This window comes from Felis catus, chromosome C1 (genome assembly GCF_018350175.1).
Source record: "Felis catus isolate Fca126 chromosome C1, F.catus_Fca126_mat1.0, whole genome shotgun sequence".
In the NCBI taxonomy this organism is placed as follows: domain Eukaryota; kingdom Metazoa; phylum Chordata; class Mammalia; order Carnivora; family Felidae; genus Felis; species Felis catus.
The window spans coordinates 113747806-113773683 of record NC_058375.1 but is presented as its reverse complement, the minus strand read 5'-3'; the positions used below and the strand labels follow the sequence as shown (position 1 = coordinate 113773683).

The following is a 25878-nucleotide window of genomic DNA, read 5'->3' as shown; positions in this document are numbered from 1 at the left end:
AGAAATTAAACAGACAGTGATTGTCTACAATCCCTATCTAGAGAGGGATGGACAAGGAAAGCAAACCCCATAGAGAGTGACAGGTGGGCCACATGACAGTGGGACACTGCTTTGTGACACTGTCTGGCCCTGCCCAAGTTATGGATCTCTAGGACATCATCTCCTCAGTCTGTATAACAGGGGTAATAATGCCTGTCTCACGGTATTCTAGGGAGGCGTGTATTTTGAAAGCTGCTTCAATATGATGTCTCATACATACCAAGAGTTCAATAAATAGCAAATATGATTCCAGTCTAATTTCACAAATTAAATAGTAATAAAGCATGTAACCATGAGCCACAGTCACAGCCGGTGACTTCTCTCACAGTGGAAACCACCGCAGGACCTAGAGGTTCCTGGAGGAGGGTTCATTTGTGGAGGGATAGTCGTGGCCATGGGATCTGGGAGAATCGAGTACCACCCCTGGGTCAGCTGCTCCCCAAGGGAAGAGCGGGGCTGGGCACACAGCTTGCAGGGGTCTTAGTCTCCTTTTCCTTCCACATGAAACTGTAAGATAAAAAGGATCCTTTGTAGGCACAGCATCGTGAATGTGCAGCGTAGATCCTGGGAAAACTAGACCAGAAAGGCTGAGAATGTAAGAATGGATGGGTAACATTGCCTCAGAATGAGGGGCAGGGAAGGAGATGGAACTGGATCAGAAAAGGAGAGTCCCCTAAAGGATTATGGTGCAAAAAAAGTCCTGGAAATCCCAGTGGTGGCTTTTGTTCACCCCTATGAAGCGGGGTTATGGGGTCTTCCTGTTGGTGGTGACCATTCAGTGAGTCTCTCCTCCCCATGGTCTAACTTTCTGTCACCCTGAAAGATTTGCTGTGCAAAATCCTGCAGTCCACACCTGAGTGAGACCAAGGCAGAATTATTGTAGCAAAGGGATCAGTGGTGGCCCTAAAGACCAAATGAGGAGAAAGGGGGAATTGGGGAATGAGTATGGGCTTTCTGTGTAATGGCAGGCGTGCACAGCACGTTCCCAAGAAGGCTTCATTTGTTTCCTTGTTTGCAACAAAGAACTTGGTGAGAAAATTTCAGTGGGAAGATAAATACCTGTCAAAAGCTGTACAGAATTTCCCAGGGAGAAGACTTGTGTGAAGGCCTTTATTTAACCAAGAGGGAAGAAAAAGTTATTTTACGTGCATTGTGGGAGAATTAGCGAGACGTTTCTCATCTCTCCAGAGACAAAAATCCCAAAGAGGGGTCTGCTCAGTGTGTGTTTCCAAACTTTTTGCAGATGGGAGGGCGTTCTGCCCTTTCTGTGCAGACCTCTGCTGATGCACGTTTGTCTTCTGTTTTCCTGCAGGTAGATCAGCACCTGCGACTCAGTTACAACTTTTCCCCAGAAGTCGAATTCAGGGCCATACGGTCACTCACCTTGGGCAAAGTCACAGGTTTGTTTTCTCATCCTTTCTTTTCCGGTGGGCTTCGTTGAAATAAATGAAGAAACAAATAATTTCCATCAGGCAGGTTAGTGATTCAAATCTGGAGCCTCTGGCTCACCATAGATAAGATCTAGAACCGAGATTTCTGGTAGGGGAGTTGCTCAGGCATATGTGGCAGGGTTGGGAGCTGGCATTTATACCTACTTTATGGAATACTGGGTAAGGCAAAGTAACATAGAAATTAAGTAAGATAATGTTTACTTATGTTCTATTAATTAATTCTCAATGTTTGTTTTTTACTTATATTTTCTTAATGTTTACTTACCAAAATTAAGTATTTGACCTACCCAATTAGTGGATTGCTCAGATGCTCAGTCCCTTTATTAATTCACCACCAACTGAAAGAGGATTGAAATCTCCTCTCATAATGGTGGATTTTCTTTTGTTTTCTACCAGAGATTCTGTGAAATTTCATCTTCTATGCCTTGAGTGTCTTTATGAGGTACATGTAAGATTGGAATTTTTATAACTTGATGAACATTTTTTTTCATACTGAAGTGGTCTTTTTAACATTATCTCTGTGCTTAAATCTTTGTCTATTATTAATATAGCTGATGCACTTTTCCTTTAGTTAGTATTTGCATGGCCTGTCCCTTCTCGTGTATTTCCTTTCAATTTTTCTTTCTTTTTTTTCCTTTTTCCTTTTTTTATTAAACTCAAGTATGGTGAACATATAGTATTATATCCCTTACAGGTGTACATTCAGCAATTCTGTACCTTTCTCCATGCTCATCACGATAAACATACTCTTTAATTTTCCTTTCACTTTAAGCCTCTGTATGATCTTGTGCAGAACACAAGGCTGAATTTTGTACTTTATCCAATCTGGCCAGCTTTGTGTTATAAATTGGCAAATGTAAGCTTGTCTACATTTTCGTATGGTTGGATTTGTTTCTGCTTCCTTATTTTCTGTTCATTCAACTTTTAAGGCATTTCAAACAGGAATGCATTTAACGCCAGAAATGAGTTACTTGCATAATGGCGGCACCCCTTCCATTGTTGGTAGATTCTTGTTGCAGTCTTTTGGAATGACTCATCAGCCGTCCCAAGTGGATTTATGGGAAGCTGCTAACTCTGAGGCCATCACTGATGAGATGCTAGAGTCCAGAGGCCACTGAGGCCCCAGTCCTGGAGTAGTCCTCCCCAGGAGGCAGGAAAAGATCTCTGAAAAGTGATGGTAGAAGACACGGCATGTAACCATGAGTTTGCTTGCCAATAGAAACAGCTGAAAAAGCATAAAAATGACACCTTTCTAACTGCAGCCGTCCAAATCCATAAACTTATTTAATTTCCAGAGCATAATATGTGTCCAGAAACCCAAATGCAGTTGGGTCTGAGAAATGTCAATTTTAGTCTGCAAAATGGCAGTCAAAGGAGGCAGTCAACACTGACCGACTTCTAGATTGAATTTTGTTGGTTGTTTGTTTTCTCATTTCCATCCTACCTCCTGTAATAATAATTATTTTATGTAGATACTTTTTTGATTTACCGAGGCAGTCACTATTTGACTTGTTCCTCACTCCTCCAACTTTCTACGTATTAACAGGTTTGATTTCCTTCTTTCTGAAGTACATCCTTATGAATTTATGTTGTAGAAGTGTCCCCTCATCTGATAAAGGACTTTATTTCACCTTTTGTTCTGGGAAGATAATTTTGCTAGACATACAAGTCAATAATGAAGGGCATTTCCCCTCTGTTATTGAAAGAATTATTTAGGTATGTGATGGAGCCAGCTCACACAAGCTCCTAAGAGACTGTTAGATACATCTTGTGCCCAATTTTGCATTCAGTGATGTTACAGTTCAGGCTGAAATAGGCTAAACTCAGACTGTTCATGGAAATCAGAAATGCTACAGGGCTTCTCTGCTGCTGGGGAGCAAGTTTTAAACCCTTACCAGCACATCCGTGCAGTCTTCTGTCTTTTACTGTTACTGTTGAAAAGGTGGCTGTCAGTCTGTCCCACCTTTGAAAGTGCTCTGACCACCCTGAGCCCCAATACCCACAAGCTACTTTTAAGATGATCTCTTTTGGGGCGCCTGGGTGGCACAGTCGGTTAAGCGTCCGACTTCAGCCAGGTCACGATCTCACGGTCCGTGGGTTCGAGCCCCGCGTCGGGCTCTGGGCTGATGGTTCAGAGCCTGGAGCCTGTTTCTGATTCTGTGTCTCCCTCTCTCTCTGCCCCTCCCCCGTTCATGCTCTGTCTCTCTCTGTCCCAAAAATAAATAAAAAACGTTAAAAAAAATTAAGATGATCTCTTTTATTTTGGTGTTTTGTAGTTTGATTACCTTGCATCTGGGTGTAGATTTATTATTGTTAAGTATCTCATTCGATGTGTTTGTTTCCTGTTTGTATCTGTTAGGTTCTCATGTTATCTGTGTATCTGGTTCATATGTCCTATTTACCCATATATCTATGGGTTAGTTCTCGGAAATTCTCAGCATGTGAAATTGGGCTTCATTCTTATTCTCTCTTTTCAATTATTTTAGACCTGCACTAGATAAGTCTTTGATTTTCTATCTTCATGTTTCTTACTATACTTTTGTAATAAGTATTATTTTTTGTCTATCTTGAATTCTGGGCAGTATATTCAATTTTATCTTTAAATTCACTAATTCTTTCTTCATCTCTCCCTAATATCTCATTAAACCCATTCAATGAAACATTTTTCATAAATTATGTCTTTATTTCAAAAAATAATGTTTTGTTCTTTTTCAAACATATCTGTTTATTTAGTTTGTTTTTCTCACTCTTTTTTTTGTTCCTATATTTTTATGTCTTTAATTATTATGTTAATAACTATTGAACATAGCTCTGTTCAATAGCCAATACACACACACACACACACACACACACACACACACACACATATATATTTTGCCTCTGGCAATCCCAATATCTGAAGTATGTAGGGGTCTAAATCTGTAATTGTTTTCCTATTTTTTTCATATGATTCCTATTCTCTCATGTGTGTGTGCACGTGCATGCATATTTTGTTGAAATTAATGTGTTGGAACCTTGATCAAAAATTGGGAAGCTTTCGTCCAGGCAAGATTTGTACTTTCTTCTGCCAGGTGCCAGAAGGTGCTACCAATTTAGGATTATTTCAAGTTCTCACTTTTTTTTTTCCAAAAAGACAGTGACTATAAATTTGAGCTGCAGGCCTGAATGGGAGCAAGCCTGTGACTGAAGTATCAGCAGAAATGCTGCTCCTGTTAATATCATAGTAGGTCATGCTACTGTTACTTTTGTTGCTTATTTTTCAATTGAGAGCCACAGTAGAAATGGGAAGGTTTTATGTGTATTCCCTTTGCTGTGAGGTGATATTCTTTTCTAGTCTACTTGTCACTAAAGCTTCATGTGAGAGTCTCAGGTTCAATGTCTTCACGTGGCAAAGGCTCAAAGCTTAGATTTCTGTTCTTCTCCGGGATGGTGCAGGTATTTTCCCATGATACAACCCAAATGTTGGTTTATAGCTCACCAACTTGGTTGTGTCCTCCCATCCCCCCAAAACTTAGGATTCTTCTTTGTTCCCCAAGCTCAGTGACATAGTAAAGGTATGTTTGTTGGTATTAATGAAGCAGAATTACTTTTTAGAATATCTAGTATGCTACATGTTCTATGCTCCATAAATGTATCTAGAGTCATATAATCCTCACTGCAAACAAATAAGAAGAACCTTGGGAGGAAAGAGAATTAGAGCTGAATGATGACAAAACTCAAGTTGTTTTTCATAGCACCTGATTTGTGCAGTAGAAACTCTAGAAACATCCACGTGTTTAAACAGCATCACCTCATTAATCTTGTTAACCATGTAGGATGTTCCTGTGGTCTTCCTGTCTTTGGAATTAAACCTGTAATACATAAGACTAAAAAGGTGAAACTTCAAATAAAGGTACTAAATCATTGAGGGATACTTTCTCATTTTGTTTTGGATACTTTGTGAGGAAAGACTGGAAAGAGCTTGGTTACGGTTGAAAAATAATACTCAGTAAAGTTTCTTCATTGTGCTAAGTGTTGGACACTCCTGCCTTCTGGTCTCTCTCCCCATCCAAATTGCTATGATAGACAGGACTCCCATTTAACTTCAATGCTTCTGGCCTATGAGAAGTCTCTAGCTGGTGGTGAGGGAGAGGATGTGAACATAAACTTCATCATTAAGGACACTAATTGTGGCTACTCTTTGGAATTAAGGCTAATGCATCAGAAAGAGCATGGTGCAGGGATAGAGGGTTTGGGTAGAGATGGTGTGGAAATGGGTAAGTGACATTGATGACAAATGAAACCCTACTCCACAGTTTTAGAAGAGCCTGGCACTCTGTTGGACATTTTCAACTCTAAAGCAAAGATGTGCAAGCATTTTTCAGAGTAGATACCCAGAGCAAACAAGGTAATAAATCTATTGCCTCAGTTTTCTTTAGTGCCACTAATAGCATTCCATTGTGATACAAGAACAAGTTTGTTTTTTTTTGTTGTTGTTGTTGTTTTCATTTTCTTTCTGTAAGAGGAAGGACCAATTGACCATTCTAGAGGATAATGATTTAGTACATAATCTGTACCGACCGTGGTGCTCCATGGTATGTGCAATATTTATACCATGATGAGTAAAACACTTTCCTGAGAATTCCTGTGATGCAAGAACTAGTCCATGAAAATAACAGATATAATTGTTGACATTAAAACCTGCATCGCAGGCGCTCACCTCTGGGAAGTCATGGAATGTTGCTAGGTTTATGCCTCGGTTTACTGACACCGTTGGACTTTTAAGGGAGACCTTTTTTTTTTTAGCTTGGGTACTATTGCATCAATGGGTTTAAGAGAAATTAACATTAAAAAAGGAAAAACAAGTGTGTACTTAAACACCTCATCCTTTTGGACAGTATCATCTCATTCTGGAAAATAGCTTCATTCTTTAGAAAATATAGAAATGCTTTCTTTAGGTTCAAATAGTGTGACTTATCTCTGTACTTCTAAGTTTCTCTCCAACTTGGCCTGGGCATGAGAGTGTGGACATTCAGACAGATTTAGGAATTCAAAAACCTTTACACTTCTCGGGGCATCTGGGTGATTCACTTGATTAAGCATCCGACTTTAGCTCAGCTTATGATCTTGTGGTTCCTGGGTTCAAGCCCTACATCAGGCTCTGTGCTGACAGCTTGGAGCCTGGACCCTGCTTCAGATTCTATCTCCCTCTCTCTGCCCCTGCCCTGCTTGTGCTCTGTCTCTCTCTCTCTCTCAAAAATAAACAAACATTATTTTTTTTAAATATCTTTACACTTCTAAGAGAAACTGTCTGTTTTGATTTTGGTTTTGTTTTAATTATTTTTTTTTTTCTGGTCCAGGTTTCCCCAAATTTGCTGCACCAGGATATGTCATTAAATTTGATTGTAACATTTAAAAAAACTATTTTGGGTACAAGTAATAATTAAGGAACTGTAATTATTATTTACCTTTTTAAAAAGTCTATTTTATTTTATTTTATTTTATTTTATCTCATCTTATTTTATTTTATTTTATTTTAGAGAGAGAGTGAGCAGGGACTAGGGGAAGAGGGAGAGGAAGAATCCTAAGCAGGCTCTATGCTCAGTGCAGAGCCTGGCACAGGGCTCAATCCTACAACCCTGGGATAATGACCTGAGCTGAAATCAAGAGTGAGATGCTCAACTGCCTGAACCACCCGGGTGCCCGCTGAGAAGAGCCTTCTCCACTGCACTCCAGATTTAGGAAGTAGCTCCTTTTTAAGATATGGAAAAATGTGAAAGTTTAAGTGGAAAGAAATCAAAGCACTGCCTTTAAACTGTAGCCACCAGATTCTGCATAGATAATAACAGACTTGCACTCAGGGCACGCTTATAGGATTGTTTGTTTATGCAGACAGCGTTTGCTAATACCCTGCCTATTTGCCGATTTTGAAGCGCAAAGCTCACACCTGGCAGAGACATTATTCTTGTGCTCTAATGCCTGTTTGCCCACCTAGCTTCAAAGTTCACTTGGTCCTAAGAAGCCATATAGAAATTGAAAGAATTCCTTCTTAACCTGCATAAAACTGAGCTAATCTGGAAATTGCAGGGCTAGCTGTGAGCACCTACAGATGCTTTTAGTCTATTAAAATGAAGTGGGTTTTGATTGTGTGTATAGAGCAGGGTTCTTGACGTCATCCAAATCCCTCACTTTTGAACTTTAAGCCTACTGTGTGTCTTCTGCAACATCAGACCATTGTTGAATGAATGCCCTGCTTGGTGTTATGGTAAATTTCTCTCAAGCATATTGTAGAAGTGCATTATGGCTGCCATTTTTAGAAAGCAAAGCAGAATTTATGCATATAAATGAAAGGTGGGTGCTTCAAAGAACTCATTTTGGAAGACTGCATACACCTTCATTTTGTTTTGATTTCGTACAGTTGGGGCTCCTTATGACTCATCTGGTACAGTTGATATTAAAGTGAGAATCCAAATTAACAAAGTAAGAAGCTCAGCTTTTTAGGGACAAAGTGACATGTATTTGGTCCTGTAATTGCTGTCATGTGACCGTGGGGGAGTTTCCCAATCTGTCTCCTGTGCCTCATCCGTAAAATGAGGCTGATGATACTTGATTCATTGAATTCACAGAGCTGTGTACGGATTATGCGAGACCCTGTATACAAAGCATTTGGCATTTAGCACACACTCAATAAATGTTGGTTTAAGCAGTTTAAGATTGTGGCAACATAAAGAACTGATGTTTTGTTCTGTTTTAAGACTCCGGAAAGGCAGCTATAAAGGTAACTTCTGAAAAGGCACACAGACATGTTCTGAGTGAGAAGTTCTGAACCATGGTGTTGGCTGAAAATATGAGTGTCACTCACTATCGGTTAGGGCCGTTCAAGGGCAAGTTGAGTTCATACCAGCCTAAGCGGCGGTGACAGTGGAGAATATAATAGTTGGTAAAAATGGAGGGTTCTGAGTGTAGGCTTTGCTTCAGGCACAGCTGGATTCAGAAGCTCAGATGTGACCGTGATTCAGTCTTTGTCACTCTATCTGTTTCTGGCTCCACTTTTGACTCTGGTTACATTTCTCTGGGGCTTCATTCTCAGGCATAATTTCAAGAGGAACAAAGGTAGACTCAGCAACCCTGGGCTCAAATACTACCATTTCAGCCCCTCTGGTAGAAAGAAAGCCTTTGACTTCTACAATTTCCAAAGAAAGTCCTGGATTGAATCTCAAAGGATCAATTTGTGTCAGGTGACCATCCTAGATGACTACAATGTCCAAGTCACTAGAATACACTGAGTGGCCGTTCCTGAATACAAAGCAGTCCGCTATGGCCCTAGAGGGGGTGAAGGGGTCAACGCAGTATTAACCACATTTGCTGAGAATAGGGAAATGGTATCTTCTCAAAAGGAGGCAGAGGTACTCTTCCCAGAACGCGCGATGGAATGTGAGGAGGAAAAATCAACAATAATTGAATAATGCCCCTGCCTTTTTCATAGGTGCTTTCTGCTTTGTGGAAGCAGGAGAGAGGAGATTCAGTTACACAGGAAAGGCTAGAAGTTGCACACGATTTGGGTAACTGTATGGTGCTTGTGGGCATTGACAGTCCTAATGCGTCACAACAGAAAAGGTATTAATTGAGAGAGATGCTCTTTTAAGACATGCATGTTACCAGGAGGTGGGGGGGCTCAGTAGGTTCCACGTCCCACTTTGGCGCAGGTCATGATCTCGCGGTTTGTGACTTCAAGCCCCGTGTTGAGCTCTGTGCTTCAGCACAGAGCCTGCTTTGGATCCTCTGTCCCCATCTCTCTTTGTGCCTCCCTACTGGTTCTCTCTCCTCTCTCAAATACATACATACATACATACATACATACATACATACATACATAAAAACATTTAAAAAGGAAATGCATGCATGTTACCTTCCTTGGGACAAGTTTATAGCTTCCCAAGAGACTCCTTTGAGGAAGTATTCACTTTGAAGCAAGTATTCATTCCATTCACTCATTCATTCATTCATTCTGAAAGCATAGGTTTCTTAAATGTTTACTTAGTGTCTGTTCATTCCTAGTTCCTCAGTGAATAGAAAGATTGCAAACCACAATCCTTTTCTGACTTCTGAGAATGTGTATTATTGTCTCAGACTGCATCCAGGAATTTCTTTAAGTGATAGTGTTTCTCTGAGTCATAAGATATTTCAGATTCATTAACTTATCTGATCTCACGAAGTGACTGATGTGCTTTCAAGCATCCCGAAACATCAGATGGCAGTAATCATACCAATTTCTTAAATATGCACACTGTATCCTTTGTATTTTCAAGATAGCCAATATTGAACTGCAACTTGGCTATATAGAATTGGCTACTGTTTCTTTTAAAAACAATGGATGGCCTTTATTCCCCATAGAGAATTTCCACAGATGATTTCATTTCACCTCATGCAAAAGGAATGTGCGTTATCTTCTGATTTGAAATGCAATTTTATTTTGTGTTTGAAATGAATCCATGATAAGAACCCAGACCTACTCCATGCTCTGTGCTGCTCTGCAAAAAGTCAAGTCTTTCTTGTAAGAGCAAAAATTCACTTTGAACCACATGCCCCTTTGTTACTCGTTCAATGCGATCGCTTGCTCTGTCTAAACTAGTAGGTAATAAATGAATGAAAGGAAGGTATTTGAGATACATTGTTTCCAAAAGTAGACCTTCCTCAGCTCCGAGGAGCTGTTTCTAATCTATTTGAAAGAGGGGTGGCCCTTTCAAGGAAGTACCTTTGCCTAGCTTTGTTAGCAAAGCATGTTTCCTGGAGTCTACCAGAATCCTCCTGACATGATTGTTATTAATAAAAGTTCAAACAATTTTTATCATACAAAACTGAGTGTTGTTATGGACCATGCAGTTTACTAGGCCATATAGATACTCCAATCAAATCAACAGACTCTCCCTGTTATAAAGTTCCCTCTTACTTTAAAACTCTTCCTCTTGCGGGGTGACTGGGTGGTTCAGTCGGTTAAGCATCTGACTTTGGCTTAGGTCATGATCTCATGGTTCATGGGTTCGAGTCCTGCATCAGGCTCTGTGCTGACAGCTTAGAGCCTGGAGCCTGCTTCGGATTCTGTGTCTCCCTCTCTCTGTGTTCCTCCCCTACCCGCTCTCTGTCTCTCTCTCAAAAATAAATAAACATTAAAAAACTTAAAAGAAATTCTTCCTCTTGCAAAGGAAAGTCCTCAGAGTGATCTTGGTTTTATTAAAGTTTTCAAGGGTTCAGAGTGTCTCTTTTAGACTATGGTAAATACTACATTTTCCTCACAAATCAATAATATACTAATTAATAATATACTAATTAATAATTATTTTTATAATTAATAATATACTTCTCTGTGCTTGATCTCAGTTTTTATGTTAACTCATTTTTTTTTTCCTCACAGCAACTCAAGAAGGTTGAGTTTGCTGTTTTACAGATGAGACTAAGTCACAGAGGTTAAGCGACTTGCCCCATATCACAAACTTAACAAGTGGCAGACCTGGTATTTAAAGTCAGACCCTGTGAGTCCAGATTTCATGCTCCCAATTGGTCCTTCCATATTTTGGGTTTTAAGGAATGACATGAGATATTCCAGACAGTGTACATGTCTTCTTCTTCTTCTTCTTTTTTTTTTTTTTTTTCTGTTAAGGACTCTTGAATTCAAGCCTCACATCTTTAGGTGTTGTGGGCTTAAAAGCAGAATGTAGGGGCAGGTTTTAATCATGGCAGCAGAGTAGCATATTTATCATAAGTCAGGCTTTGGGATCAGCCCTGGGTTCCAGGCACGATTCCGTGCTGACTCACTGACCTGTGCAAATTACTTAACTTTCTCAGCTTTACTTTTCTCAATTAGAGATAGGCATGTATTATGATTATACTGCCTGTTCCTATTTGAAAGATTAGGTTATAACGAAGATAAAGTGACTAGCATGATGCTGACATAAAAAAGGTCAATAAATGTTTGCAATAATAGTAGTAATGATGACGATGATGATGATATAAGAGGCCGTGTTATCCAAACCGACACCTTTTCTCTTGAAAAATGGCTCCAGACTCTAATGTCATCCAGGGACATAAAAGAGACGTAAAAGAGATCTTCCAGGGAAGAGGGAAGTGTAACAAGGCTTGCATTTCAGTCTTCCTGCAGGCGGGCGGAGGGGCGGGGGGGAATCAATGAATATGGTATTCTATAACCTTGACTCTCGTTGATGCTTGGTAAATAGCCAGTTCTTAGTTTCTGATGAATTCATCTTAAAAGAATTAAGAGTCGGGGCGCCTGGGTGGCACAGTCGGTTGAGCGTCCGACTTCAGCCAGGTCACGATCTCGCGGTCCGGGAGTTCGAGCCCCACGTCAGGCTCTGGGCTGATGGCTCAGAGCCTGGAGCCTGCTTCCGATTCTGTGTCTCCCTCTCTCTCTGCCCCTCCCCCATTCATGCTCTGTCTCTCTCTGTCCCAAAAATAAATAAACGTTGAAAAAAAAATTAAAAAAAAAAAGAATTAAGAGTTAAACCCAGCCAAACCTACCCGATAGTATTCACATTTACATTCTCAGCAGTTGAGCTGAATTAGTGGATCAACTATGCTTAAAAGTTTGGGATCCAGTCTGATCGTTCAAAAGGTTGTCGCCATCTCCATCCCTCTCCCGTTCGCAGTATGGGGGGAGTCATGAAGTTCCCAAGACGGGACTTGATGGTTTTACTTCCTTGCTACTCTGTCAGGAGGCACATATTAAGTGTTCCTTGAAGGACAAACAATGGATGATATGTATTAGTTGTATGGGCTCAGTGCCTTACTGCTCAATTTGCCGTAGCTTGATCTTGGAGGGGGATCTCCAGCCTCCCTGTACACTCTGTTTCTTCCTTACAGTGGTGCCTTGCTGTGAGGTGGAAAATTAACAGGTTTGGAATCAGACAGCATGGGGCTTAAGTCCTGTAACAGTCACTTATTAGCTGTGTTGCTACTAACTGCACCTCTCTGAGCCCGGTTTCCTCATCTGTAAAGTAGTAGTAATGCTTGCTGTATTGATTTGTGATGAAGATAAGAGGGAATGTGTGTAAAGGGTCTGGCATATGGTGATATTTGAAAACAGCAGCTATTGTTAATAAGATCATACAACCATCCTGCCTATTGATTTTCTTCAGCTGGTATCACTTTTCCTTGCCAATGGCACTGCTATCGACTTGTTTACCCTTGGCCTGGGGGATCTGGGACAATGTTATAAGTGTCAGTGTTGACAGGGTAATGGAGTAATGAACTCTGCAGCAGCAGCTCAGCTACCTCTCCCATGCTGCTGGGGACAGAAGCATGCACCTGGTTAGAAGCTGAAAGAGAAAAGGGCAACAGACATGCATTAGAATTCTAGATGTTGCCTCATGGAGAGGAGAGAAAGTCAGGCCACAGGGAGGGTTGTGTGGCCCTGGTTACTCACGTAGTCTCCATGGGTTTTATTTTTGGAAGATGCCATTAAGGATAATAAATGGAGTATTAAAACAGGTTAAAATAGCATGAAGTTAATTTACACTTAGGAGTGATTATGGGCTATCCACCTCTAGGAGAGATTTGCTCTGAATCCCTGCATTTTTTTCCATTTCACTTCCACAAGGATTATTCCCAACTGATCAGTGTCAGGACTTGACACCCATAGCTAATACACCAGTGTTCTCTACCTTAGGTTTGAGGAAGAGTCGCATTGCCTGCTTCCCAGGGGGAAGGATAAATAAGTCAATTTTCCACCTTAAAAATGTCTTACGTTGATCCCTTAAAACGAATCACTACCCGTTGGAATCTACCCAAGACTTGGATGTATGCGTTAGCTTTCCTATCTATTTCCTTGCCTTTTCCAAAATACTTCTATAGAATATAAGCTTTGCACAGGGCATTCCACTCTTAAAATATTAATGTTATATAAATGTTTAGAATTCTAAAGATTACTCCCTAGCATTATTCCCGGGTAATTAATTCAATGCACAGCTTTTGAGCACTTAATCTGTACAAGGCAAGATTTTAAGTGAAACTAAGAATATTTTAAAGAGGGGTAGCCTAGGGATCATTGCTCCTAAAATGATCAAACACAAATCTATGTAGGTAAGATAGTTTTTTTTTTTAATGATTACAATATGAGTAATTTTGATAAGTGTCTCGAGGATTCTTCAGGGAGAGACCATTTCCAGCTGGCCTGATTCAGAGCAGTGTCATAGAAGACATCACCCTGACTCTACCGTTGAAGCACAGAGGTGGTCTCAACAGATGGGATGCATTCTGGGAAGGAGCGGGTAAAACCAAATAAGGCAGCAGGAAGAAGGCAAAGATGGAGTGCTAGCAACAGGAAGTAGATGTCTGCCCTCCAAGCAGGAAAGGACAAGAGTCTGGACCAGGGGACAGCAATAAGACAGGGGAGCAGGTGCAGGTGACCTTCATGAAGTAGGAATTGGGGCATTTGGGTAATTCACTGGGTAGATGGGTAGAAGTATAAGGTGGACTGGAAAGGAGCACGAGAGTGGGGGGGGGGCAGCACAGTTGTGGCATTGGCCAGTCATTGCAGAGGGAAATCAGTCCATTCTGGTGAGGCCTGAGCTCAGACTTACTAACTTGAGGCACCCCTCACAATGGATTATAAAGCTGATACATTACATGCTCCTTTTAAGCCAGCACTCCAGGCCTGCTCAGCTGCTTCTGCATTTGTGAAACCCCGATCCTCAAGGACAGGGCAAAGAGCCACAGACTGGATTATGGTGGAAAAGTCCAGCCTGGATCCTTCTCAGTGTGGCGATATCCACATCGGTCCACTTCTGCACGAGGCATCTCTCCCCATCCTGAGTTAGCTCGCCATTCGCAGGCTTGTATTTCTTATCTGTGTATGTACAGTTTCCCTGGGGAAGCCTGTGGTCTTTGAAAGCAGGGACTTTTGCTATCCATATTCTTATCACACCCATGTCACAGCACATGCCTTTGTGCCGTGTTGGCTCTCCATATGTATTTTACAATACAGTTCTTTTGATCAGTGTATGGCAGATAGAGTGCCTGCTTTCAATGCAGGAGGAAAACGCCTGTGTTCGTCTTCCTGATTTTATAATCTGTGCTAGGGTGAACAACCACTCTCGTCTGCGGGAGACTGGAGGATTGCTAGGGACGAGGGATTATCAGTGCTAAAACTGAAACGATCCTGGACAACCCTGGACAGTCAGTCACTCTGAGCCATGCTTAGTTGAGGGGTTTTGAATAGTTTGGTGGAACCAGATTCCAGGGTTTGGATGCCACATGAGCAACCAGGTCTCCCGTTTTTTTGCAGTCCCAGCCAAGCCCAAAGGTCACCATCCCAGCAGGTGTATTATAGGCTGACCCAAGTAAGGCTGGAGAAGAAGTGACAATGAACCAATCAGCCTCCTGACTAGCATTTTACCAGCCCCTGCTGTGGTGCTGATCACGGCAGCTCTGTGTGCAGAGAGGCCTGGAGAAGGTGTGAGGTCGCTTCTGCCCTTGAAAATCCAGTGGCCTGAGTGGGGACATAAAAGTGCACACAAGCAGTAATTGCACAACGATTAATCTCTAACTCATGGAAATTGGATTCTAAGGGCATTAGGAGCCCAGAGAAAGGAGGAATCCAAAGTAAACCATCTGTAGCCAGGATACTGTTCCCCTCCTGTCCTGGGTGGAGGGTCAGGACCTTGTTTATGAGCATATCATTTCTAGCTATGCCAAGCAGTGGGGTCTTTCCATTAGAGGCACCTTGCAAACACATCGGTGTCAAATGCACGTAGCATGAGCTGCTCTTAGTCTCCGGATGGAAAAGCTTGTGTACATCTGACATTCCAATAGGGGCTCACCTTATCTTGGGGCCTGTGGACGTTACTTTGCCATGTAGTAGAAGGTGTGGGGGCCTTGGTTATTGCTACAGCGGTTCTCCTGAGGTCTGAGTGGTATGTTTTTTTTTTTAATACTTGTTTATTTTTTTGAGAGAGAGACATAGCATGGGCGGAGGAGTTGCAGAGAGAGAGAGGGAAACACAGAATCCAAAGCAGGCTCCAGGCTCCGAGCTGTCAGCACAGAACCTGATGTGGGGCTCATACCCACGAACCATGAGATCATGACCTGAGCCAAAGTCAGAGGCTCAACCAACTGAGCCTCCCCCGTGCCACTGAATGGAAATTTTTATACATGCGAAGCTTAGCTCTTGCAGACTAATATGGGGTTTCAACATGGAGTTTTTTCTTATTACTCTGAGTATATTAGTCTGTGTGTGTATGTGTGTATGTGTGTGTCCCTGTGTTGTGCTTATCTCTGCATAGTTACTTTGTCCCAAGTTGTTTACTCTCTGTTATGTCACTTGATCTCCTTCATTGCTAGTAGAGGATTTCCTCAGAGTTCTAGTGATCCCGGCCTTTCTGCCCATATTTAAGAATGGATGGTGAGCATGTGTTGATTGGGAACCACACTGAAGGATATAGCCGGGCCTTTAATTAGAGAAACTCAACTGTGTCTTCTGGTCACTCTTCCTGGGATAGCTGTATTTCCCAGGCAAGACTTTTCCAGTCTCCTGCTGGGAAGGAGGGAGGTTCTGAAAGTCATGATGGCAAAGAATGTTGGTGGGGCTCATTATCTCTGGGGAAAATCCTCGTATTTCCTTCATTTTTCTATTGAGCACCCGTGACCTCAGTTGTGGGCATTGCCCTCACCTACCTGTCATAATCCCACGGGATTGTAGGCCTTCCTTTTCTCCAAGAACTATGGGCAGTTAAAGTTCTAAAGTACACGGTTTCGAGCTATTTTCTCTTTCTTTAGGATTTCTCTTTCTGAAGGGATTTCCACAGAGTTGGCTGAGAGAGAACAGAAGGCTTTTGGATACCAAATATTCCAAATTTAGAACCCACTCCTATCAGTCAGGGTTCAGCCAGTAAGCCTAACTGTAGGAGGTACTATATTGAGACTTCTCGCATAGAGTGGGTTTACAGGAGCATGGACGCTGGGCACGAGCTAGGAAGTCTGCAGGGTGGGCCCCTGGGAGGTGCAGGCTGAAATGCTCAGGCATTGGTTGTGCACAGTGGAATTTCTTCTTCAGCAAAGCTTAAATCGCCACTTTGCTCTTAAATCCTTGCAGCTGATTGAATCGGACCCACGAAGATTATCTAAGGTAACCAGTCAACTGATTATGGATTTCATTCACAGCTAAGAAATACCTTCACAGTAACACCTGGATTAGTGTTTGAAACAGTAGATTGTAGCCTGGCCAAGTAAACATATCAATAGACCATGGTAGCACCCTCTCTTTATTTGTATTTTTTAACCAAAATAAAATTCTTCCTGGGGGCCTGGATGGCTCAGTGGGTTGAGTGGCCAACTTTGGCTCAGGTCATGATCTCAAGGTTCATGAGTTCGAGCTCTGCATCAGGCTCTGGGCTGACAGCTTGGAGCCTGGAGCCTGCTTTGGATGCTGTGTCTCCCTCTCTGTCTGCCCCTCCCCCGCTTGCATTGTCTGTCTCTCAAAAATGAATAAACGTTAATTTTTTTTAATAAATAAAATTCTATAACATATAATTAGCCATTTTAAAGGGTACAATTCAGTAATATTTAGTATATTCACAATGTTGTGCAACCATTACTGACATACAGTTCTCAAAAATCACCGTAAAGGGGACCCTAAACCAATTAGCAGTCACTCCTCATTGCCCCCTCCCCACCTTCTCTAGGCAAGTCCTAATCTGCTTTCTGTATCTATTGATTTACCTATTCAGGATATTTCACATAGTAGAATCATACAGTTTACAACCTTTGGTGTCTTGCTTGCTTTGCTTGTTTTCACCTAGCATAGTTTTTGAGGCTCAGCAACATTATAATATGAATTCCTTTTCGTGATTTAATAGTATTCCATTGTATGGATATACTGCTTTTGTTTGTCTCTTTATCTGCTGGTGGATATTCAGCCATTTTCACCTTTTGGCCACTGCAAATAGTGCTGCTGGGAACATGCGTGTACATGTATCTACAGAATACCTGTTTTCAGTTTTCTTTGATAGATATTTAGGAGTGGAATTGCTGTCTTTGGAAAGCCATCATACCCAAGGGTTAGGCAAACAGGGGAAATTGATGCAATCCTGAATTGTAACCAGGCCTTTAAAGAGGACTCCTGCAATGTGAACATAGACAGAAACCATGAAAGTAGGGGCGCCTGGGTGGCCCAGTCGGTTGAGCGTCCGACTTCGGCTCAGGTCATGATCTCACAGTTTGTGGGTTCGAGCCCTGCATTGGGCTCTGTGCTGACAGCTCAGAGCCTGGAGCCTGCTTCATATTCTGTGTCTCCCTCTCTCTCTCTCTGCCCCTCCCCTGCTCATGCTCTGTCTCTCTCTCTCTGTCAAAAATAAATAAACATTAAGAAAAAAAAAGAAACCAACAAAGGAAAAAGTGAAAATTTTTATATGGGGCAAAGGAAGATTAAAAAAAAAAAAGATTTGCCTCTGATTTTAAAGCCTTAAATAACCCTGAAAAGAGAAATTGATATCCAAATTCTGTATTAGACATAAGATTAGCCTAATAAACGTATTTTTTTAATTAAAAAAAAATAAAGATGACTGCTGTTTGATTTTCTGAGGACCCTACCTGTGTGTATTCTGGAGCAGGCAAACATACTACCATATCTTATCCTCCTAAGCCTCAAATATCAAATAATTAAAGTAAGCACATATGTCTTTCCCTGGGCTATGACGCCGAAACCTCTAGAATTCTACGAGTCACATCCAGGTGATTGGCAATTGCAGCTTGCATTTTAACATGCCAGCAACATTGAAAAGCACTGAATTCGGATTTTCACCTCTTGTCCTTGGACAGCTCAGTGGTCATGAGCACTCTGTTCAGGGCTTCCACAGACACTGACAGATCGTATTTCTAGGTCTGTACCTCTCATTCGGGAGTGAGCTGTTTATTAATCATCAGGCAGGGACTTGTCCGAGGAGCCGCGTACAGTGAAGTTTGAACAAATTGTACAACACGAGAACATGAATTCTGACATCGGACAGGCCGAGCCTGAAGCTTGGCTCCAGCTTGGCTCAAATACTGGTTGCTTGAGACCCTCGCCATTTCCTTATTTTATCTAGACCTCGGGTTACCTATCTGGAAAGTAGGAATAACCATTACTATCAGAATTGTTTTGATGACTAAATAATTGTATGCGTAAGAGTATGTGTGCACAATGTATCTGCATCCACAGTGCTTAGCACACAGTGACTAGCTGATATTCCGATGCTAGAGGGAGCCACTGTTGCAGAAGGGGAATCTGAAATGGAAACACTAGGAAGAAGTCCTTTAAAATTCATGCTGGCAAGAAAACTCTGCAGATGGGAAACCCCATGCCTTGTAGCTCTCTTTTTTACCTATCTTGACTCTCTGGCGGAGGTGTCCCCTCGCAGAGATGTAGTTCTGCAGCACCACGAACAAAGTCGGTGATAATGGGATGAGATGTAGGCAGGTCCAGATCCTGAAAAGTCAGGGATATTTGTTTGTTTGATTGATTTTCTATAATGTGATACAACGCCAGATATGGTTTTAATCAGGAAGGAGATGAAATTCTTAAATACACCATTTTGTCTTCTCTATCTAGAGAGCTCTTTTCTAAGCCATGGTATTATATTTATCATAGTGTGGGGTATTTTTGCAGTCATAGACTGAAGTGCCCCTTGTATGACATGGCTGGTGTTTATTGATCAAATTAAAATGCAAATACTCTTATCTGTTACTGCTAATGCCAATAATTGCTGGGATAAAAATGGCAGCAGGTGCTTTCTATTATCATTATTTCACACAAGGTTTTTTCCATTGACTTGGCATATGCATTTTGCTTTTATCAAAGTATTTGAGTGGTTTAAAATAAGACAGTAGTATCTCCACTGTTATCTTCACTGTTTCCAGGATGACTGGAGTAACTACTTTAAAGAGAGTTGTGTGCTGTTATTTTTAATTGAATGAGTTCCAGGCAACTATCATCTATTGATATCAGCTATTTACCCAACTTTATTCTGTGGTATCTGTGAATTTCACAAGGACAGGACTTTGGGAGCATTACTCCTAATACTCGCAGAGTGTAAGAATAATATTCCTAAAGTATAATCCTTTTTTGGATGAGTTATTTTTATCCTAATTTGAGAGATGGGGAAATTAAGGTTCAGTAAGTTGCCTGGTCCATTTTAATGCCAGCTCATTTACAGTTTCTATCACCTGAAATCATTTTGCTGAGCATTTTCTCTGGCTACTAACTCATGTTTTGCCCCTATACTAAGCAGGCCAGGCAGGCCGGGGGTTTAATGCCTGCTGGGGAAAAGTCTCAGTCAATGATAACATGAGCTAGTGTATAAATATTCCAGCTCTTTGCCACCAGTTGGGATAAATCTGATGTGGGGGTGTGTGTTCCCCTTTTTCTATTAGAGTTTTCCCAGGAGGATCAAGTTCTAGTTGGCCTCTGGTCGGGATGATAATGCACACATTCCCAGTTTCCTTCCTGCTTTTATCTTCTCCCCCAGCCTACCACTGTTTTTCTTCACTTCCCAAATAAAGTACTGATACTCCAATGCTTTCCTTGGAGTCTCCTTTGGGGGAAATTCAAACTAGAAAGCTCAACCTCCCATTCATTAATTGGCTAAAGTGTTATGCAAGCCAGATTTGCCTGGCTCCAGGGATCATATTTATTCCACGATGCCATACAGTTTTTAACACACAGCAAATAAAATATAAACCCCATTTTACAGAGCTTGAGATCTTAGTAAAAAAAAATTAGTACATGAAGAGTGAAGGAGTAATGAAATAGTGGAATCAAAGTAAAATATCAGCTTAAAGAGGCTAATTAGAAAACTTAGTTCTGAGGTGGTGGGCACATGATAGAGATCTGCATTGGATGGGGAATGTCCTTCTGCAGACAGGTGTATGGGATCTTAGAGGATAATATAGAAGGTAAACATGTTGGGCATTTGCTGTGTGCCAGACCATAAGCTACGAGCTTTATCTTCATGATTATATTTAATTCTGATACCAAGGAGGAGGTAGAATCTTAACCATCTATTTCTGGGTATGAAACTATCCCATAATTCAGTAGTTTAATCCAATAACTATTTTATTTTTTTACATTTTATAATGTTTATTTTTGAGATAGGGAGATAGAATGTGAGCAGGGGAGGGGCAGAGAGAGAGAGAGAGAGAGAGAGAGAGACAGAATCTGAAGCAGGCTCCATGCTCTGGGCTGTCATCACAGAGCCTGATGCAAGGCTTAAACTCATAGACCAGGAGATCATGACCTGAGTCAAAGTCAGATGCTTAACCGACTGAACCACCCAGGCACCCCAATCCAACAACTACTTTAAAATATCTCATGATTCTGTGGGTCAGGAGTTTGGGCAGAGCTTGCCTGGTGGATTTCTTAGCTTTTTACAGAGTTAACTAGAGTCTGTGATGATATCTGGCTAACAGCTGGGCCAGTCTGCAGGATCTGAGATGTATTTATTCCCAAGTGTGGTAGTTTGTAAGGGACATCTAGAAGACTGAGCTCAACTGAGCCCTTCTCTTCCTCCACTTAGTCTCAAGGTCTGTCCACATGATCTCCCTAACAGGGCAGTAGGGCTTCTTATATGGTAGATTGGGGCTCCAATCCCCCAAGGCAGAAGGTGCCAGTCCTCTTGAAAGTTAGTCCTGGGACTGGAAGAGGGGTCATTTGCAATGTGTTCCATGGATCAAAGCAGTCACAGGTCAACTCATGTTCAGAGGGAGGGGAGAGAGCCTATGTCTCAGTGAAAGAGTGTCAACGATTGTGGCCCCTTTGTAGTCTATCACGCGAAAACACTCTACTCTTCATTCCTATTTTATAAATGAATAAAGAGCCCCAAAGATATCATGTAAGTATCCTTAAGGGCACAATGTTAATAAGTGGGACAGTTGAATGTTGAACCCAGGTAGTTATGAAAACCTGTTTAACTGGATGAAAGTATAAAGAAGAAAGTTCGTCTGAAGGGAGTCGAGTCAGAGGCTGTAAAAAGCCTACGTAATATTCAATATTTATTCTTCTCTTTTTAATAGAAAATAATAGTGTTTTCTGTTTTTGTTTTAGTTTGAGGGAACAGTGTTCCCAATTATTCAGTACCTTCCCAGCCTTCTTGACTTAAAAATGTCCATGGAGATCGTCCTAGATGATGGGCGTTACTTGAGTTTTCTAAAAGGCCTAACATAGCAAGTTTTTACACTTTTGCCCTTCAGTCTCCCTACTTTGTTCTGCCTGGAAGAGACTGTTAGCTGGAGACCCTCTACTCATGTTATGAGGAAGAAGACAAAGGTTTTAATCTATGGAGCGGGAAGTACAAATGTGTAAAAAAAAACAAAAAATTAAAATTCTGGTAATATCTGGAGCCAAAATACTAACCCTAGACTGGTTGACATCAGATTTCTTACTAACTGGGCATAAAATAAGCTATTTTTTGAGCTACTTTTTCTTTTTCTTTCTTTCTTTCTTTCCTGATACATGCAGTTAAATACAAATAGCTGACACTGATAATTTGTGATTTGTATTCTGTGAGTCAGAAGGAGAAAGAGGAAAGGAAATGCCACTATTTTAGCCAAACCCAAAAGCTGTGCTAGAAGAACAATGATATAAATTACCAAGAACTGATGACTGAGGGCTGGGATGATCCCTAGTGGGTTCCGTGCCTTACAGAGAAGTCTGTGGATGAAATCTTTGTTCACATCTGGGTCATGACACCAGTTTGATCTCCATTATTTTGGAGGTCACCACATGGTGAATTCTGTAGGTTGTGGAGTAGGGAATACATTCTGTAAACTGGCATGGACAGGAGACTGCCTGTAGGATGAGGCTTCTGGACTGGGGCCGTTGCCCTACTGGTGGATGCTGCACTGAAATTGTGGTCTAACTGCTCTAAGAGTTAAGCAGACTCAACCTATAACCCATACTTTGTATACACTTTGCCTGCAATTAGTATTTACTGAATTAAATTTGTGATATGGTTTGTAGCATGCTACAAAACACACTAGTTCTGGGATACCTCATGTAATGAAATCTCAGAAATATGCTTCTTCTTTTCATGAAGTCTTTCATGAAGATTCATTTTATTTATTTATTTATTTATTTATTTATTTATTTATTTACTATTTTTATGTTTATTTGTTTTTGAGAGAGAGACAGAGCACGAGCAGGGGAGGGGCCAAGAGAGAGGGAGACACAGAATCCGAAGCAGGATCCAGGCTCTGGGCTGTCAGCACAGAGCCTGATGGGGGGCTCGAACTCACAAACTGCAAGATCATGACCTAAGCTGAAGTTGGACGCTTACTGACTGAGCCACCCAAGCACCACAAGATTCATTAGAAGATACAAATATGCTTTTGGGGCACCTGGGTGGCTCAGTCAGTTAGGTGGTTGCCTCTTGCTTTGGGCTCAGGTCATGATCTCATGGTACACGGGAAGGAGCCCCGCAACGCCTAGTACATGCCTGAAGCCCTAGGAGTGTTAGCGATTACAAGAGGAAGGCAACATCATGTTCCACATGGCATGTTCACTTTGGGCATGTTGTTTAACTATTTTTTAATCTCTGTTTCCCAAGCTTTAAAATGGGTGTAATAGCACAAATGATATATGGTTGTCATAAGGCACTTAAAATAGCATTTGGTACTTATTAAGTAATCTTTTCATGATGAATATGATATGGGCAGCCCTCGCTTCACACAATATAGCAGAACAGTAAAAGTGACCACACATGCTGTACCTGGGACAAAAGTTCTTAATGATTCATGAGAAATTAAAAAAAATTTTTAATATGCATCTATTTTTGAGAGAGATAGACAGACAGGCAGAGTGCGAGCTGGGGGAGAGGGAGACACAGAATAAAAAGCAGGCTCCAGGTCCTAAGCTGTCAGCACAGAGCCGGACGCAGGGCTCGAACGCACAAGCCTCAAGATCATGACCTGAGTTCAAGTCAGACGCCTAACAGACTGAGCCACCCAGGAGCCCTGAGAAAATTTTTGATAGTCCTATAAACTTTAATTTTTTTTCACAGCATTAAAAGCGCTCATAGAGAAATAAAAAGAATAGTAAAACTAATATTTATTTAGTATACTGTAACTTAAAATATTAGAAGCATTGAGAATTAGTGTGTTTGCTTGTGAAAAACAGCAGGAGTTGTTTTCACCATGCTTGCCTTCTTGTGCAGCAAAATAGGGAGGGAGTATCTTTTCTATGTCATGGTGACCTGTCCCTAAGTTTGGATCAGCTTCTAACGTTTCATCCTTTATGCTTTCGATGTCATGAAATGTCTTGGAGAGTACCTCTCATGTGAAAGTTTCCGCTGGTCCCGCTGCCTCTGGGACATTGTCGTTCTTTTTGCCATGAACCACTTCCTTATTTGTATCGATTTATATCACCTTCGCTAATCTCGTGTGGCTGTGTACCTAGACTCTGTCAAACAGTGTGTGTCTGCGTTTCCGTGGTCAGCTGGCTCTTTTTATAAATCTATTTGCATTTGAATTTGACTTTCAGTGTGATTTCTTGTGTCTTTGCTGCACTTTCATCTTTGTTGAGCAGTTCCCTCTTTTGGTCATCTATTTTTTTGTCAAATGATACATGGGCTTATTGAGAGATGATGAAGCAACATGGCCCTGTGCTTTGCTGTCTGTGTGGGGACTGAGTAGCAGGTGGCCCCATGACAAATCACCTGTAGACTTTGAAAGAAATGATGGGACTGATCATGAATTATGATGAGGCTCTGTTAGTTACATGCCTGTTTGTGGACTGAAGAGCTGGCAGGAGAGTTTGTACTTTATGCAATTATTCCCAATTAATACACTGGGGCCACTGAAACTTGAACCGTGTTGCTTAGGGACTGGTATTATTTAAATTGTGGTAACTGAAATTCATGCCTATCGGAGCCTTACAAAGTGGAGACTTTGCAATTACCAGCTTTATTGAATAGAAATATTTAAATGAGAAAATTACCACTGTTATATAGCCACTAAAATATTAATAGGTAGGCCTGTTTTAAAAGTAGAAACGTAGAAGCACTTTAACATTCACAAAGAAATGTTCCTATGTGTGTTGCTTTCCTGTCGCTGCTGTAAGAAATTATCACGAACTTGGTGGCTTACAGCAAAGTAAGTTTGTCATATAGTTCGAAAGGTTAAGAGTGTTAAATAAGCCTTATGAGGCTGAAATTGAGCAGAGCTGTGTTTCTCTTGGGGGCTGAAGGGGAGAATCTGTTTCCTTTCCTTTTCCTTCTAGTGGCCACTCGCATTCTGTGACTTATAGCACTTGCCTCAAATTGTTGGAACTTCCTGCTTCTCTTATCACATCCCCTGCTGCTGCCCTTGACCTTCTTGTATCACTCTTATATGGACCTTTGTGATTATATTGGGTTTACCTGGATAACCAAAGATAATCTTTGCATCTCAAGACCTTATCTTAACCGTATCAGGAAGCCCTTTTTCCACATAAAATGACCTATTCATGGTTCCAGAGATTAGACGATGGATATCTTTGGGAGACTATTATTTTCTGCACCACCATTTGTCTCAAAAAGTGAACTTCAAAGCATACAGCATGATCAGCTCAATTTTTCCTGTCAGGAAAGTGAGGCCTAAAGAAACGGAGTGTGTTCTTCATGGTTAACATGTCACAAATGTTTTAATGAATCCTGTTTATTGAATATAAAATTCATCAATCACATATCGGGGGATAATCTAGAGATACAATGATGAATATGTCCTCCCTCTCTCCCCCAGGTCATGAGAGCAGCGTAGATGGTGTTGTTAGTTTCCCAAAAATTTCAGGTGCCAGGCCCTTGGGCTGTGCTGATCCAGTCACTCCTATGGACACACGGCCACAGGACACAGAGTTCAAGCCTGTTCTGGACCCTGTCTCTAAGGTGCTCTCTTCCCAACCCCAAACCCAGGCCTTGCCCTAGTAGACCTGAAAATGTCCCCTCCTTCTGGAGTTTTTCTGAGGCCCCACCATACCTCAGTATATCTATAGTCTACTAACTAATTGTCTAAAATTACAAAATAAACCATTTAGTACACTAAGCAAGCTATGCTGCAGGGCTTAGCTATTAAGCTCTGGTATGTGTGTTCAAAAGACTAGTATGATGCCTGAGAGGAAAAATGTAATTGAAGAGCTAGATATTCATGCTACAGATACTTTGAATCCCTATAAATTTATTTTCCTCATTGCAGAGAAACTATAATTCCATACTACTCTGTCTTTTCCAAGTCTTAAAGCTAATGTGTGCCATTTGTCTATATGATGCTTTACCACTTAATCTGATAGATGCTCAATAATTATTATCCCCTACTGTTATTATGCGACAGCATTTCAAAGGTCATCCTGAGTGACATATAATAGCGTCTAGTGTTATGAGGTGTCTGTTACAGGTTA

General features: G+C 41.2%; 1 protein-coding gene across 4 annotated transcripts in view; it reads left to right on the top strand.

The window, feature by feature from the left end:
- CNTNAP5 (contactin associated protein family member 5) overlaps window positions 1-25878 on the top strand; it is an 805732-nt gene that overhangs the window by 756923 nt on the left and 22931 nt on the right. For all 4 annotated transcript variants that reach the window (XM_011285200.4, XM_011285199.4, XM_045033599.1 and 1 more), the window contains one exon: window positions 1352-1439. In XM_011285200.4, coding sequence (XP_011283502.3) covers window positions 1352-1439 — 88 coding nt within the window. The remainder of the gene's footprint in view (window positions 1-1351; window positions 1440-25878) is intronic.